The sequence below is a fragment of the Chiloscyllium punctatum genome, chromosome 17 (assembly GCF_047496795.1).
Source record: "Chiloscyllium punctatum isolate Juve2018m chromosome 17, sChiPun1.3, whole genome shotgun sequence".
In the NCBI taxonomy this organism is placed as follows: Eukaryota; Metazoa; Chordata; class Chondrichthyes; order Orectolobiformes; family Hemiscylliidae; genus Chiloscyllium; species Chiloscyllium punctatum.
The window spans coordinates 60,871,947-60,888,128 of NC_092755.1; the positions used below are offsets into that span (position 1 = coordinate 60,871,947).

Consider the following 16,182-nt stretch of genomic DNA (forward strand, 5'->3'; position numbering starts at 1 on the left):
GCATATGCTGATAGACCTTCCATTATTAAATTGCAAAGGATTACGGCCCTTAGGACAGCTCTAAACACTATGCTTACCCAAATGGCTAAGAGGGAAATATTATTTACAAAACAAAGGTAATATGAATTTGGCGACAAACGGGGCAGATACTTAGCATTTCTTGCAAAGAAAAAAAAGGCCCCTCAAACTATCATGTCTATCAAGGAAAGTGCAGGTATTTTGCCTCATGATCATAAAAAGATTAATGCAAATCTTTAGAAATTTTTTTTCTGATTTATATAAATCGCAGGATTGTGAAGACAGGACTAGGAGGATGCAATCATTTTTTAAAAATTTGACCTTTCTGGGCCTAACTCCGGAACAGCTATCGGTCCTAAATGCTCCCCTAACAGTCCAAGAAATACTTGACGCAATCAGACAATTTCAGAGCGGTAAGGCACCTGGCCCAGATGGTTTTCAAGCTGAATTCTATAAAGAATTTACAGAAATATTGCTGGTCCACTTATGGACATGTATAACTATGCATATAGACAGGGCTGTCTCCCGCCTTCGCTGAAAGAGGCAAATATCTCTCTTATCCTTAAAAAAGGAAAGGATCCAGAAGATTGTATGTCATACAGACCAATATCCTTGCTAAATGTAGATTTTAAAACCCTTTCTAAAACGTTAGCATTGAGACTTGAAAAGGGTACTGCCACACATCATAAAGGAGGATCAGACGAGGTTTATTAAGGGCCGTAGATCATCCAATAATATTAGAAGGGTTTTGAATATGATTCAAGCCTGCCATCAGGGAAAGATACCAGGAGTAGTAGTTTCATTAGACGTGGAAAAGGCATTTGATAGGGTTGAATGGTCATATTTATTTTACACATTGGAAAGGTTTGGCTTTGGAAAGGTGTTTACCAAATGGACCTCAACATTGTATAGTGATCCCAAAGCAGTTGTGATTACCAATGGATTAGGTTCGGATAGCTTCAGTGTGGATAGGGGCTGCCGTCAGGGATGTCCTCTCTCGCCATTGTTATTTACGCTAATAATTGAACCACTAGCAGAATCTGTACGGGCTGATCCTAATATAACAGCCCCGAGGATTGGTACAGGTAAACATTAATTTACCCTGTATGCAGATGATGTTCTTCTATTCCTCAGTAATCCTCTGATTTACTGGAAAGGATAAGGCAGGACCTCCAGCGATGGGGAGACCTTCCAATTTCCTGGCTGGGTAGAATAGCACTAATTAAAATGAATGTCCTGCCCCGTCTCCTATACCCTATGACAATGCTTCCGGTGATGCTGCCGAGGCTGGCACTACGTAAATTATATGGCTGGTTGGGTTCCTTTATCTGGAATCATAGACGGCCCCTCATTAAGCTGAAGAAGCTACAGCTTCCACAGGCAAGGGGAGGATTGGACTTCCCAGATTTTAGGAAATATTAGTTAAGTTCCTTATTAAGTTACATCGCTGATTGGGTCTTGTTTGATCCACAATCAATCTGGCTGGACATCGAGGCTTCTCAAGTAAAATGCCCACTTATTAACCTTTTATTTTCAGACAAGGGGAAAATCATTACGGATCACTGTAAAAACCCTATAATACTAAATACAATTAAAGCTTGGAATATAATGCAGTAAAATGAGGGCAACTCACATAAAACATCCCCCTATGCCCCGATAGTGGGAGCATGGAGATTCCAACCGGGGTTTACAGATGCCACTTTTAAACTCTGGAGATCCAGGGGTATCTCATGTCTAGGGGACCTATTTAAAGATGGGGTCCTGATGTCTTTTGAACAGCTGCGTCAGAAATTCGGATTACCCAATGGAGACCTCTATCGATACTTCCAAATTCGAGACTATATACAGAAGAAGACTACGTTATTAGATAGTCTTTATAAATCAGATAGAGAATGTAGAGTACTACGACCAATGGGGGTATCCTCCATCAGTACTATTTATCATTTACTACATGATGAAGTATCGGAAGATATGGACAATCTGCTGAAAACATGGGATCAGGAATTGGGACTAGAAATCGCTATAGAAACGTGGAATGACATTTGGGAAAACGCCAGAAAAATCACCATTTGTAACAGAACTCAGGTTATCCAGCTGAAGATACTTCATAGGGCCCATATAGCACCGGATCGATTGGCAAAATTTAAGGCAGGGGCATCTCCAATGTGTCCCAAATGTAAAATAGAGGTGGGCACTCTTGTACATTGTCTATGGACCTGTCATAAGATCCGTAGATACTGGACTAAAAGTAGCAAGTGCCCTGACAGAAATTTTAGGAACGGAAATTAAAGTGGACCCCGTATCTCTCCTTTTGGGCTTTTCGAATTATCCTCCCTGGACATGTACAGGAAGAGACTATTTTCTATTCTCTCTTTCTGTGCAAGGAAAAATATTTTGGTAAACTGGGTGGCTGAGGGCCCCCTGGACTTTCAAATTGGCACAGATTAATTATGGAATGTATTCCCCTTGACGTCCTTACAAATATGGTGCACCGAAAGACCGAATTATTTTATAAAATATGGTAGCCCTTCTTGAATTATATGAATACAGATATTTCGGCTATCCTAACAAGGGCTTTTATTTAATTGAGATTACGAACCTGGCTGGTCCAGGGCCCCTTGGGAGAGGAATCCCGCACGAATACGGGTTTTGTTATATTTGATGTTAACACATTCCGAGCATGTATCTCACTACCCAATTTCTATGTTATCCGTTGGGTTTTTTTCTCTTTCTCTTATTTGAATAATGTAAGAGACTTAAATATACACTCTGGTTAGTTGTAGGTTAGATTAGTAGTTGGTTGAGTTTTGTTTATTTTTCTCGGTATTTTTCTTTTGTTAAATTTTGCTTATTATATATTTAAGATTTAATTGTATATCAATGTTTGTACTTGAGAGTTTTGTTTATTTTTGTAAACTTGTAAAAATGTTAAATTTCTAATACAAATATCTATAAGAAAATAAAATGTTTGCATGTTTCTAATATTTCCAACAATAGTAAGGTGCAATCATTGAAATTTGAACGACCTTTGTGATAAATCATTCAAAACAGATTTTTAAATACCTAAGATAATTAATGCAACATGCCATAACTGAATTAGTTATATACCAGTTACAGGTTTTTGAAGAAGGGAGATGTTCTCTCATGTAGAGATAAACTCATATTTTATCTCAAGTTGGGAGAAAGATCACTTGGGGCAAATGTGTGTCTTGAAAGCAAACCTTGGCATTAGAACTGAACAGTGAGATAGTTTTAATTAATTTCTACATTCTTAATGCCACACTATCTTATTGACACTCTTGAATTTCCAATTGCTCCCTGTATACTGATCCTTACTTGTCACTCATGCACACCCATATTTTCAGCCAAAGGTCACTAAAAGGCAATGATGAACAGCAATCCAAGGCTACTTTTAGATTAGTACCACACCTTAGCTTAGGGACAAGTAGTGCAAATATAATAATCACTCCTCATATTTCAATTGAGATGGGTAGCTCAGTACAAAGCACAGGAGAATTCCATTGTATATATTACATTTATTCCTAAAGGTGTGGAAGGGATGGGGATTTGTAAGTGGCTGGTATTTACCTGTTGTCACATTCCAATTTCTGCAGTAATCTAACCGGCATTCCGGCATAATCAAAAGAGAGTGCTGCTTTACGAGTAATATTGTCTTTGGGAATAGATAATAAACTGAGACACTGGCTTGCTGTTCAGGTTGATTTTTAGAATCCCAAATCCCATTCCATGTTTCAAAATACAAGGATTTCTCCTGATGATACTTCTAATATTCCCGTTAAGCAACCATTAAAAAATTTATTTTATTGATATTTGAAAGTTATACTGTTTGCACAGCATGTATTATCACTCTTCAAGTAATACATGTAATTTTAATGATGTTAGAAAATGTTAGATGTTAGTAGCTAGTTAATCTCAGGACATAAAATAATCTGCTCAACTTCATACCAGCAGATTCCGACAGGAATCCAATTCATTGACATTTTGACTGAAACAAGAACTTTTCAGTCATGTCTTTCACAGACAAGAACACATTTATACATACAAGCTGGCAGAAACCAATCCCCTGCTCAATGAGAACCACACAAGGACAGCTACTGCTTTCCCAAGTCTTTAGGACTTCTCCATCAGCTGGCAACAGTGAGATTTAAGGATCTAAAATTTAAACAAGACTGGTCAGGCTACTAGTAAAGCACATTGTTGCCACTCCGCTGAGGACACTGGCTTGAAAGGTTACTGTAACTACAACTAAGTGTGGAGAATCAGAATGGAATTAACAAAATCAACTAGTATTGCAAGGGAATGGGATCTGAATACAGATTGAAAAGGGAAAGGAGCAAGAGCTGCAGAGAGACTCAATGTTTTTCAGCAGATATGGAAGGCAGTGGAAAACAACGGCTAGAAAACAAACAACATAAGAATTATGTAATGCTTAATTGTGTATACTTCAATGCAAGGGATATCTATACATTTCTCTCACTCTAATGCATATGATAAATAAGCTTAGGGGATAGTTAACATACTGGAACGATACTATGATATCATAACTACCACTGAATTGTGATTTGAAGAGGGCAGGAATGACAGCTCAACACTCCAGATTTCAGGGTTTTAATTAGGACAGAAAGAGCAATAACAAAGGAGGTTTGTAATATTGGCCAAAGATACACTAACAGTTGTGATAAACATAGTACGTTAGAAGAGCCATAAGGATTGAAATGGCAAATAAAATAAAAGACAATCACACTACTGGAAATGTATCATAGACTACTAACTCGAGTGAGCTAGAGGAGACAATAAAGGGCAGAGAGTGGGATTCGGCTGGCTAGCTCTTCTATTAACAGCACAAACAATGGGACAAATGGGCTGTTGATATCTATGGTTTCGATTAACAGTGAACACATACTAAACAAGGTTTATAAGTGCTACTCAAATAATTCTAGTCCAATAATAATCTTTGAATCTGGAATAATTGGGTGTCCTTGTGCACCAGTCACTGAAGGTAAGCATGCAGGTGCAGCCGGCGATAAAGAAGGCAAATGGTGTGTTGGTGTTCATTGCGAGAGGTTTCAAGTACTGGAGCAGGGATGTGTTGTTGCAGTCATAGAGGGCCTTGGGGAGGCCATACATAGAAGATTATGTACAGTTTTTGGTCTCCTTTTCTGAGGAAGGATGCTCTTGCTCTCTAGGGAGTAAGCAAGAGTTTACCAGGCTGATTCCGGGAGTGGCGGGACTGACGTATGAGGAAAAATTGACTAGGTTAGGATTGTTTTCACTGGAGTTCAGACAAGTCGGGCGGGGGGGGGGGGGGGTTGTGGGAATCTCATAGAGACTTACAAAATTCCAACAGGACTAGACAAGGTAGGTGCAGGGAGAATGTTCCTGGAGGTGGGTGTGCCTGGAACCAGAGGTCACAGGGTGGATCATTTATGTCAAAGATGAGGTGATGTTTCTTCACCCAAAGAGTGGAGAGCCTGTGGAATTATTACCACAGGGAGTAGGGGATGTAAAAATGCATTCAAGGGGTGGTTGATATAACACTTGGGGCAAATGGGATCAAAGGTTGTGGGGAGAAAGCAGGATTAGGCTATTGAGTTGGACAATTAGCCATGATCGCGATGAATGGCACAGCAGGCTTGAAGGACTGAATGGCCTGCTCTGCTCCTATCTTCTATGTTTCTATGTACAAGAGATAGATACTTAATGTGATCTGGACAACTGTTTCTTTTTAATCTCTACTAGGTTTAAGGTTCAAACTACATTTTCTGTGAACACTGAAACCATTCTAAAAGTAACACAGAACTTCAAGCTGGGATTACAAAAGAAATATTTAATTTTCCAAAAAACAAATCACATTAAGGAATTATCTGCAGTCATAGAAATGATCTGAAATTGTTGGATACCCTAGAATGTGACACTAAATAGCTCAGCGCAACAAAAGGATACCATCATTTACGAAAGTATTAATGAAAACCAAATGGGGAATATAAATGTAATTTGATCTCAGTTTGTAAAAGGAAGAAGTTGTTTTGGAAAGGTAATTATATTACGCGTTTATCAGTGTTCACAGAAATATACTTGAAGTTCGCAATCAACTTCATGCTGAAATGTTAAGCAGCTTAAAAATCCTGAGCAGAATTTTAATTAAAAGACATAGTTTAGAAAAATAATAACCCTCCCACTGCGTCACCATCCCAACAACTTCCACCCATGCACTAACAAATTCATGTCATATCTGCACTCTTGTTGCAGAGGGTATTATCTTCAATTCCTTTATGCATTACTCTCTTGTAGCAAACTCGGGCCACTCTGACAGTACAGAAGGCAACAGACTGTCAGAAGATGAATTATAGATTGACACTGGGGGAGTACACGGGTTCAAACACACAGGAGCAAAAATGCTCTTTGATTTCCGATTGCATGCTGTCTCTAACAAGACACTTGTAATGAATTCAGCCCCTTGCCACTTTTCTACACCAATATTCCCAAGTCTCTTTTACACAAATACACATAGGACTTGAATAAGGCTTTGAAATGCAGAAGCTGTATATATTTGGAACATCAACCATTTTTTTCTCTTGGGAAATGCCAGTAGGGAGAATACTGAACTGTGGATTCAGACACACAAGCAGGCCTTCACTTAACTGAAACATAATGTTGCATCCCAGGAAAAAAAAAGAGATTTTGAGACCACACTATTGCTGCCTTCTCAGATGAACATTCAAAATTCGAGCAGAAGTAGGAGATACATCATTTTAAGCCTGTCTGCCATTGAATAAAATCAAGGTTGATCAGTTTGTGTTTCAAATTCTATATTTCCACTCACCCCTGTATTCCTTTACCTCATAGACATCCATCCAAAACTACCTTACTATTCACTGACTCCACCTCCACCAACTTCTGAGGTCCAAAGTCATACAACCTTCAGAGGAAAAAAAAATTCTTATCCCGCTCAAAAGAGGCTGACTTCAAAGTTTTAAAATGTGATCCTAGACTTACCTGTCAGAAGCTGAGTGGCGCTGGTGGACCCAAACTGAGCGTCACTGAGCAGGTTATTCCTGAGCACATGCTGCTTGATATCACTACTCGGGGCACCTTTTATGATAGAGAGTAGACTGATGACGCTAAAACTGGCCATGCTGGATTTGTCCTGCTTTTTGTGTATAGGGCATACTTGGGCAATGTTCTACATTGTTGGGTAGTTGCCAGTGTTGGAACAACTTGGCGAGGGAAGCGGCAAGTTCTGGAGCACAAGTCTTCAGTACAACTGCCAAGTCATCAGGGCCCGTAGCTTATGCAATATCTAATGCCTCCAACCAGTTCTTGATATCACATGGAATGAATTGAATTGACTGCAGCATCTGTGATGCTGGAGCTTTCTGGAGGAGGCTAAGATCATTCATCCACTTGGCACTTCCAGCTGAAGATTGTTGCTAATGCTACAGCCTTATCTTTTGTATTGAGGTCTCTCATTAAGGATGGGAATGTTTATGGAGTCTCCTCATCCAATGAGTGGTTTAATTGTTCACCATCATTCACGACTGGACATGGCAGGACTGCGGAGCTTAGATCTGATCTGTTGGTCACAGAATCAATTATCTCTATCACTTGCTGCTTATGCTGTTTGGCCCCACAAGTAATCCTATTTGGAGCTTCAGCAAGTTAACACCTCAGTTTAAACAATGCCTGGTGCTGTTCCTGGCATATACACCTGAACTCTCCATTGAACTGACATTGATCTTCTGGCTTAAATAGCAATGGTTGAGTGGGGGAATATGCTGGGCCTTGAGGTTACAGATTGCTGGATTACTGGATCCAGATTACTGGAGTACAATTCTGCTGCTGTTGATGACCCACAGCGCCTCATGGATGCCCAGTCTTGAGTTGCTACACCAATACAAATTCTGTCCCATTTAGTACAGTGACACACAATTTCAGGTAAGCTAGTCTCAATGTGAAAGCAGGACTTCGTTTCCACAAGGACTGTACAGTGGTCACTCTTACTGATACTTTCATGGACAGATGAACCTCCAGCCGGCAGATTGGTGAGCATAAGGTTAAGTATGTTTTTGTCTCTCACCACCTGCCACAGATCCAATCTCACAGCTGTGTCCTTTAGGACCCCACCAGGTTGATCAGTAATACTGCTGCTGAGCCACTGTTCATGGCAGACAGTGAAATCCCCCACCCAGATTACATTTTGCACCATTGCCATCCTTAGTGCTCCCTCCAAGTGTTGTGCAACATGGAGGAGCACTGATTCATCAGCTGAGGGAGGACAGTATGTGATAACCAGCAGGTTTCCTTGCCCATGTTTGACCTGAAACCAGGAGACTTCTTGAGCTCCAGAGTTAACATTGAGGACTCCCAGGGTAACTCCCTCCCGATCATATACACTGTGTCACCAGCTCTGGTGGGTCGGTCCTCCCGGTTGGTCAGGACATATCCAGAGATGGTGAAGTTGAGTCTGGGACATTGATTGTAAGGTATCATTCCATGAGTATGACAATGTCAGACTGTTGTTCAACCAGTCTCTGAGACAGCTCTCCCAATTTTGGTACTAGCCCCTAGATGGTACTAAGGAAGATTTTGCAGGGACGACACAGCTGTTTCTGTCATTGGCTTTTCTGGCGCCGAGGTCGATGCCAGGTGGTTTATCTGGTTTCATTTCTTTTTTGAGACTTTGTAGTGACTGTTACAACTGAGTTGGTTGCTAGGCCTTTCCAGAGGGCAGTTGAGAGTCATTGCTGTGGGTCTGGAGTCACATGTTGGCCAGACTAGGTGAGAGTGAGAGATGTCCTTCCCTGAAAATCAACAATAGGGCAGTTGTCAGATTCCCTTACTTATTGCATTCATCAATGTCACCAAGGCATTCAAGCATATGAGCTGAAGCCGTCTATTTAAGGAGCTGGAGAAAACTGGCTCCTTACTGAAGCCACTCAATGCAAGCTCTTCTTTCCATCTTAACATGAAGAACAATGTCAGCTGTGATAGGGCGACATTAAACCCTAGGAAATTTGCATTGGGTTTAAAAATGTGTTCTGGCATCAATGCTATTTGACATATTCTTTTCTCTTTGCTGCCATTTGCCTCCAGGTTATTCCTGCAGAGTGTCTATGTACCTATCAGAATTGACAGAAAGCTGTTCAGCTATGCTTGTCAGAGGTCCGAGACAAGAGTATGGTATACAAAGTCCCTTTTCGATGTAGGTTTGCTCGCTGAGCTGCAAGGTTCATTTCCAGACGTTTTGTTACCCTACTAGGTAACATCTTTGGTGGGCCTCAGGTGAAGCAATGCTGAGAATTCCTGCTTTCTATTTATATGTTTGGGTTTCTTTGGGTTGGTGATGTCATTTCCTGTGGTGATGTTATTTCCTGTGGTGAAGTCACTTCCTGTTCCTTTTCTCAGGGAGTGGTAGGTGGGGTCTAACTCGATGTGTTTGTTGATAGAGTTCCGATTGGAATGCCATGCTTCTAGGAATTATTCAAGGTTCACTTTCAGACATTTCGTCACCATACTAGGTAGCATTTCAGTGAGTCTCTGAATGAAGCACTGATGGTGTAACCCACTTTCTATTTATATGTTTGAGTTTCCTAAGGTTGGCGACGTCATTTCCTGTGGTGACATCGTTTCCTATGATGTTATTTCCTGTTCTTTTTCTCAGGGAGTGGTAAATGTGATCCAAGTCAATGTGTCTGTTGATAGAGATCTGGTTGGAATGCCATGCTTCCAGGAATTCTTGTGTGTGTCTCTGTTTGGCTTGTCCTAGGATGATGTGTTGTCCCAGTCGAAGTGGTGTTCTTCCTCACCTGTATGTAAGGATACTGGTGAGAGTGGGTCATGTCATTAGACATGAGGTGCATTAGACATGCACTGTTCACAGACTGAAATCCATCTGTTGAATTAGGCAGCAAAATATTTTCAGGGATTTACAAGAATGTCATTGTTTTTATCACATGGGCCAGTTTCCACCTTTCCCTTCAAGTCCCGTTCCTTGTCCAGAAGCCATCACCTTTTTTGCTTAAATAAACCAAATAGCCAAATTATAAAACACAAAAACTGCTCACCTGGGGTAAAGCCATAAGAACCAAAATGAGAAACTATGTGTAAATAGGACAAAGCTGGTAGGAGGCTGAAAAAGAGGCAGAATCCTGTCTCCGCATGGAAGACTTTGTAATGATGACCGGATGTTCTGTCAAATTCTGAAGACCCATGACTGGCAACATCTCCTCAATAACCTTCTACTCCCACTCCTAATCAGCCCCAATCAGTGGAAAGCAGTAAGATAATAGACTGCTAATACTAGAGTGACAAAGTTCATTTGGGTTATTCCAGGGCACCGTAAACGCCTATTTATCTAGAATGAGACCAAATGATACCAAGATGGTGGTGGAATAGGACTTCTCAGCTGGAGCTTGTCCACTCCCTCCATTTTTTTCCTTTTCTCTTTTGTGTTTGTTTTCCTTCTTTCTTCTTGGTGATGTCCTGAACTCCCAGTCTCAGCATGGACCCGGTGGTGGCGATCTCCTGGTCAGCGTGAAGTCCTCTCAGCCCATGATAGTATCCTTGCAGCCTCTCAGCCAGTCCTGGCGTCCTCTCGGCATCGCAATCTCTCAACAGCCTGGCATGATGGTCTCATGGCCCAGCATAACCTCAGCATGGATATCCTTGAGATGATTCCAAAACAGTCTCCCAGCCTCAAGTTGATGCCTGGCACATTCTGGAATCAAGATCTATTGTAGTCTAAAGACTAGGTGCCTGAAAGGACTGTTATACTGAATGTTTTATCCCTCTATTTTTCTAATTTACTTCTATAATCTGTAATTGCTGGACTTTTTATTTCTTTATTTTTACTTTTTCCCTCAGAATTTGTACTTAAGAATCTATACCCAGGTACTTTGTACCAAAGATGGCGTCATAAGTGATGACCAGTAATTTCTTCACTGTATTAATTTGGGTACATGTGACAATAAAGCTAGATTAATATTGCCCTGCTCAATGATTTCCAGTGCGACATTTTTCTACTTCCTAACAACACCAACAGAACTTAAAGGTGCACCAATTCTACCAATGTCATGAGCCTATGTATCCTAACAGCCCAATCATGAATACTCCTGAGAGGTTCAGGTCTGTCTCTCACTCTAGCTGGGACATTACAACAGAACTTCCAATATTAGTTCACGTCAGAACTCAAATTAAATCAATAAACATCAATAAACACATCAATTTAGATCCTATCTACCTTCCCTTGAGGACCTGATCAGGTGTATCTGAGAACTCTGTGGGAAGGTAAAGAAGTGATTGCTGGGCCTCTTGCTGAGATATTTGTATCTTTGATAGTCAGGTGAGGTGCTGGAAGAGTGGAGGTTGGCAAACGTGGTGCTACTGTTTAAGAAGGGTGGTAAAGACAAGCCAGGGAACTATAGACCATTGAGCCAGACCTTGGTGGTGGGCAAGTTGTTGGAGGGAATCCTGAGGGACAGGATGTGCATGTATTTGGAAAGGCAAGGACTGATTCGGGATAGTCAACATGGCTTCGTGCGTGGGAAATCATGTCTCACAAACTTGATTGAGTTTTTTGAAGAAGTAACAAAGAAGATTGATGAGGGCAGAGCAGTAGATGTGATCTATATGGACTTCAGTAAGGCATTCAACAAGGTTCCCCATGGGAGACTGATTAGCAAGGTTAGATCTCATGGAATACAGGGAGAACTAGTCATTTGGATACAGAACTGGCTCAAAAGTAGAAGACAGAGGGTGGTGGTGGAGGGTTGTTTTTCAGACTGGTGGCCTGTGACCATGGAGTGCCACAAGGATCGGTGCTGGGTCTTCTACTTTTTGTCATTTACATAAATGATTTGGATGCGAGCATAAGAGGCACAGTTAGTAAGTTTGCAGATGACACCAAAATTGGAGGTGTAGTGGACAACGAAGAGGGTTACCTCAGATTACAAAGGATCTGCACCAGATAGGCCAATGGGCTGAGAAGTGGCAGATGGAGTTTAATTCAGATAAATGCGAGGTGCTACATTTTGGGAAAGCAAATCTTAGCAGGACTTATACACTTAATGGTAAGGTCCTTGGGAGTGTTGCTGAACAAAGAGACCTTGGAGTGCAGGTTCATAGCTCCTTGAAAGTGGAGTCGCAGGTAGATAGGATAGTGAAGAAGGTGTTTGGTATGCTTTCTTTTATTGGTCTCAGTATTGAGTGCAGGAGTTGGGAGGTCATGTTGCGGCTGTACAGGACATTGGTTAGGCCTCTGTTGGAATATTGCGTGCAATTCTGGTCTCCTTCCTTTCGGAAAGATGTTGTGAAACTTGAAAGTGTTCAGAAAAGATTTACAAAGATGTTGCCAGGGTTGGAGAATTTGAGCTACAGGGAGAGGCTGAACAGGCTGGGGCTGTTTTCCCTGGAGCGTCGGAGGCTAAGGGGTGACCTTATAGAGGTTTACAAAATTATGAGGGGCATGGATAGGATAAATAGACAAAGTCTGTTCCCTGGGATCGGAGAGTCCAGAGCGAGAGGGCATAGGTTTAGGGTGAGAGGGAAAGGTATAAAAGAGACCTAAGGGGCAACGTTTTCATGCAGAAGGTGGGACGTGTATGGAATGAGCTGCCAGAGGATGTGGAGGAGGCTGGTACAATTGCAGCATTTAAGAGGCATTTGGATGGGTATATGAATAGGAAGGGTTTAGAGGGACATGGGCCGAGTGCTGGCAGTGGACTAGATTGGGTTGGGATATCTGGTCGGCGTGGACAGGTTGGACCGAAGGGTCTGTTTCCATGCTGTACTTCTCTATGACATCACCCACTTTAAGAAACCAAGACCTATAAACAGAGAGGCGGGACATACCACCAGCGCTTCACCGGAGGCTCTCACTGATGTTACCTAGTCATGGTGACAAAACGTCTGAAAGCAAACCTTCCAGCTCAGTGAGCTAACTTATATACTCAATTAAATCATTAATCGGATGAAGAACCAAAAGTAATTGTAAAACTACACTTCCACCAGAAATCTGTATCTTCAGGGAGGGAGCAGGAGCAAAAAGAAAACTTAACAAAAATAAACGAACACTTGTCACCGAGTACAATTACACACTGATTTTGAAACCAAAAATTCCATGTAGCCAGGTCCATCAATATTTTAAAATCTCTCAATTTTACACCTTGGGTACCTTATTCTCTTTTGACGTCTTTGGGGGGCTAATGCATTTTGCTTCTTCTGGATTCTCCTTTGCAGTGCTGTTAGGCTCTTCATTTACAGTCTAGACAAAGGAGAAAGAGAGTGAAGTTTCAAGTTTGGAAGAACTCTCCCCAACTATTCAAGAATGTACAGAAGTTTTTCACTTACTGTCCTACACTAACATTAAAGGTTAAAGACTATGGCAATGACTAGGAAGAAGAATACTGAGAAGTTGCGATTGCACTCCTTCGAGCAATGGATGTCAAGAGGAGATTTACTAGTGTTCAATGTCATCAGGGTTTGATAGAGTAAGCAACAACAGGGTAGACAAGGAGAAACCATTTGCAATGATAGTGAAATGGTAACCAGAGGACACAGATTAAGGTGAAGGAACTGGGTGAACAGAAGGTGGGGATTTTATCTTTAAAAGTAGTTGGTTGCTATGATCTGGAAGGCATTGCCTCAAAGCCTATGGAAGCAATTTGGAAGTAACTTTCAAGAGGGAGTTGAATAATTACTTCAAAAGGAAACTTTGCAGGGCTACTTGTAATGAGCGGGAACAAGTTGGATAGCTCTATCAAAGAGCCGGCACTGCACAATGGGCCAAATGGCCTCATTCTGTGCTGTATGATCCTATGATGTTTACTGCTGTATAAACATTGTACAGTCCGCACACAGCTTGCAGTGAAATATTGTGTACTCTGCCAGTATCTCTCGGAACAGCTTAAAATATTCAGGGCTACACAGCAGCTGTGGCTTGTACTTGCAAACACAAGTACGTTAACAGGCTGAGACTGAAACATCACAAACTCAAAGGTACTCACGCAGACAATAAGTAACACAGATGCTGAACAAAGAAACCACCTTCTGGGCCCAACCACTCTATGCTGGCATTCATCATTCACACGAGAGGTCATCTTAAACCCATATACACTGTACCCTGTGTTCCCCTTTTCCACCAACCACACATCAAAATCATTCTTAAAATGCAACTGTATTATTCAGGATGGAAGGCATTCATTTACTTAAGGGCAAGGTGACATTGAAAGAACAAAGCATACTAAATTTCCTACAGCTCTAGGTTAATTACAAAGTTGTTATAATTAATTGCGACTCAAAAGATTGATATCTCCTGGTGACCATTAAGTTTACTGAACTCAAAACAGAAATTGCTAAAGCAACTCAACAGGTCTGGCTGCATCTGCAGAGAAAACGCAGAATTAATGATTGAAATCCAGTGACTCTTTCTCTCAACTAGGGAAAGATTTAAAAGGGACCTAAGGGGCAATTTTTTCATGCAGGGTGGTTTGTGTATGGAATGAGCTGCTGGTCTTGGTGGTGGAGGCTGGTACACTTACAACATTTAAAAGGCATCTGAATGGGTGCGTGAATACAAAAGGTTTAGAAGGATATGGGCCAAATGCAGGTAAATGGAACTAGATTAATTTAGGATATCTGGTCGTGCTAGAACAAAGAAGGGTCTGTTTCCGTGCTGTGCATCTCTAAGATGTTGCGATACCTGCTGAGTTGGTCCAGCAATTTCTGTTTGTGTTTCAGGTTTCCAGAATTTCTTTGTTTTATGGTTGTGTTACATTGTTACCAAACTGTTCTGCCATGGTGAGATCCCCTAGAAATTCTAGGAGAAAGTGAGGACTGAAGATGCTGGAGATTAAAGTCGAGAGTGTGGTACTGGAAAAGCACAGCAGGTCAGGCAGCATCTGAAGGGCAGAACTCACGTTTCAGGCATAATTCCTGATGAAGGGCTTCTGCCTGATTCTCCTGTGTATCAGATGCTGCCTGACCTGCTGTGCTTTTCCAGCACCACACTCTCGCCCCTCGAAAATTGGCTTAGAATGAATTGCATTGATGTTGGGATGCGGGCATTTTGTGCATAGGATTGTCAAATATTATTGAAGAAGGGTTACACCCGAAACATTGACTCCTCCACCTCCTGATGCTGCCTGGCTTGTAGTGTTCTTCCAGCCTCCTGCTTGTCTACCTTAGATTCCAGCATCGGCAGGGGGTTTTTTTTTGGTCTCTAAATACCACCCAAGTTGATCTTGGGGAGGATTTGAGACAGTGCACAGTACATGAATGTAGTGTTGGGGTGGGGACTCTCTGGTGCCTGGCTGACCTGGTCGAGCTGCCCCAGTGAATGCAGGATGAGTTGCCTCGGCTCCAGGTGAAGGGGCTGGCCGATTGCCTGGTAGGGTTTCCAGGAAACCGAGCGGTAACCCTGCCGGCTCAGCTGATCCTGCCTCCTGCTGTAGTTCTCGTGGAAAACCTGCTGCCTGCTGGGCTCGCTGGGGCTGTAGACGGTCAGGCTCCGGGCTTTCACCTTCAGGCCTTTGGTCGGAGGGAAGGGCAAAGGTTTGATCATCACAAAACTCCGCGGCTCCAGGACTTTGCTGTTGGTGGGCATGGCTGGGAAAGAGAGAGAGAGAAAAAAACAAACATTTAAAATGTTGTTAAAAGTTTGCATTTTCCAATTTTAGATCTTTAAAAGGCTCCTAACCTACTTCAGCCCTGAGTGAAGTAATTAAATAACGCTTCTCCAAAACTTTCTCTCCCCACACTTGTGTTTCACCCAACTTATTTTTCTTGTTTTTTTTTGTCTCCCTTGGTTACAACTTCGGCCGGCGTTTTCCACTTTGAAAACAGGGGTGTAATTTTCTCGACGTCCACTTCACTCCATCAAAGACGACCCTTTGATGTCTGTATTTCTTCGAAATCTCGTCAAAAGTTTGAAATTGCAATCTGCAGGAAATAGTTGTTCCACTTTTCTTATTAATTAATCCATTTTCAAATATGTTTCACTGGACTGCCACCCCCTCCCCGAACTGTGGTCTGGTCTCCTTGGATGATACAGGCTTGAGTTCACTTTGGTTGGAGGGAAGGGAACAACTCAGCACTTATCAAGGGAGGCAGAAATAAACTTTATGTCAAAGTAGATCTAGGACCTTT

The 16,182-nt window shown here is 41.8% G+C and overlaps 1 protein-coding gene across 5 annotated transcripts in view; it reads right to left on the reverse strand.

Annotated features, from left to right (window-relative positions):
* The window catches only part of LOC140487891 (coiled-coil domain-containing protein 60-like), an 84,915-nt gene extending 69,067 nt beyond the window's left edge, over nt 1-15,848 (reverse strand). For 4 of the 5 annotated variants that reach the window (XM_072587289.1, XM_072587288.1, XM_072587285.1 and 1 more), the window contains exons 1-3: nt 15,738-15,848; nt 15,353-15,642; nt 13,211-13,300 (exon numbers count right to left, since the gene is read on the reverse strand). In XM_072587289.1, the coding sequence (XP_072443390.1) occupies nt 13,211-13,300; nt 15,353-15,640 (378 nt within the window). In that variant the 5' untranslated portion in view covers nt 15,641-15,642; nt 15,738-15,848. Of the gene's footprint in view, nt 1-13,210; nt 13,301-15,352; nt 15,643-15,733 lie in introns of all 5 variants that reach the window. The other variant, XM_072587286.1, reaches the window with a different exon arrangement.
* Nucleotides 15,849-16,182: the final 334 nt, after the last annotated feature.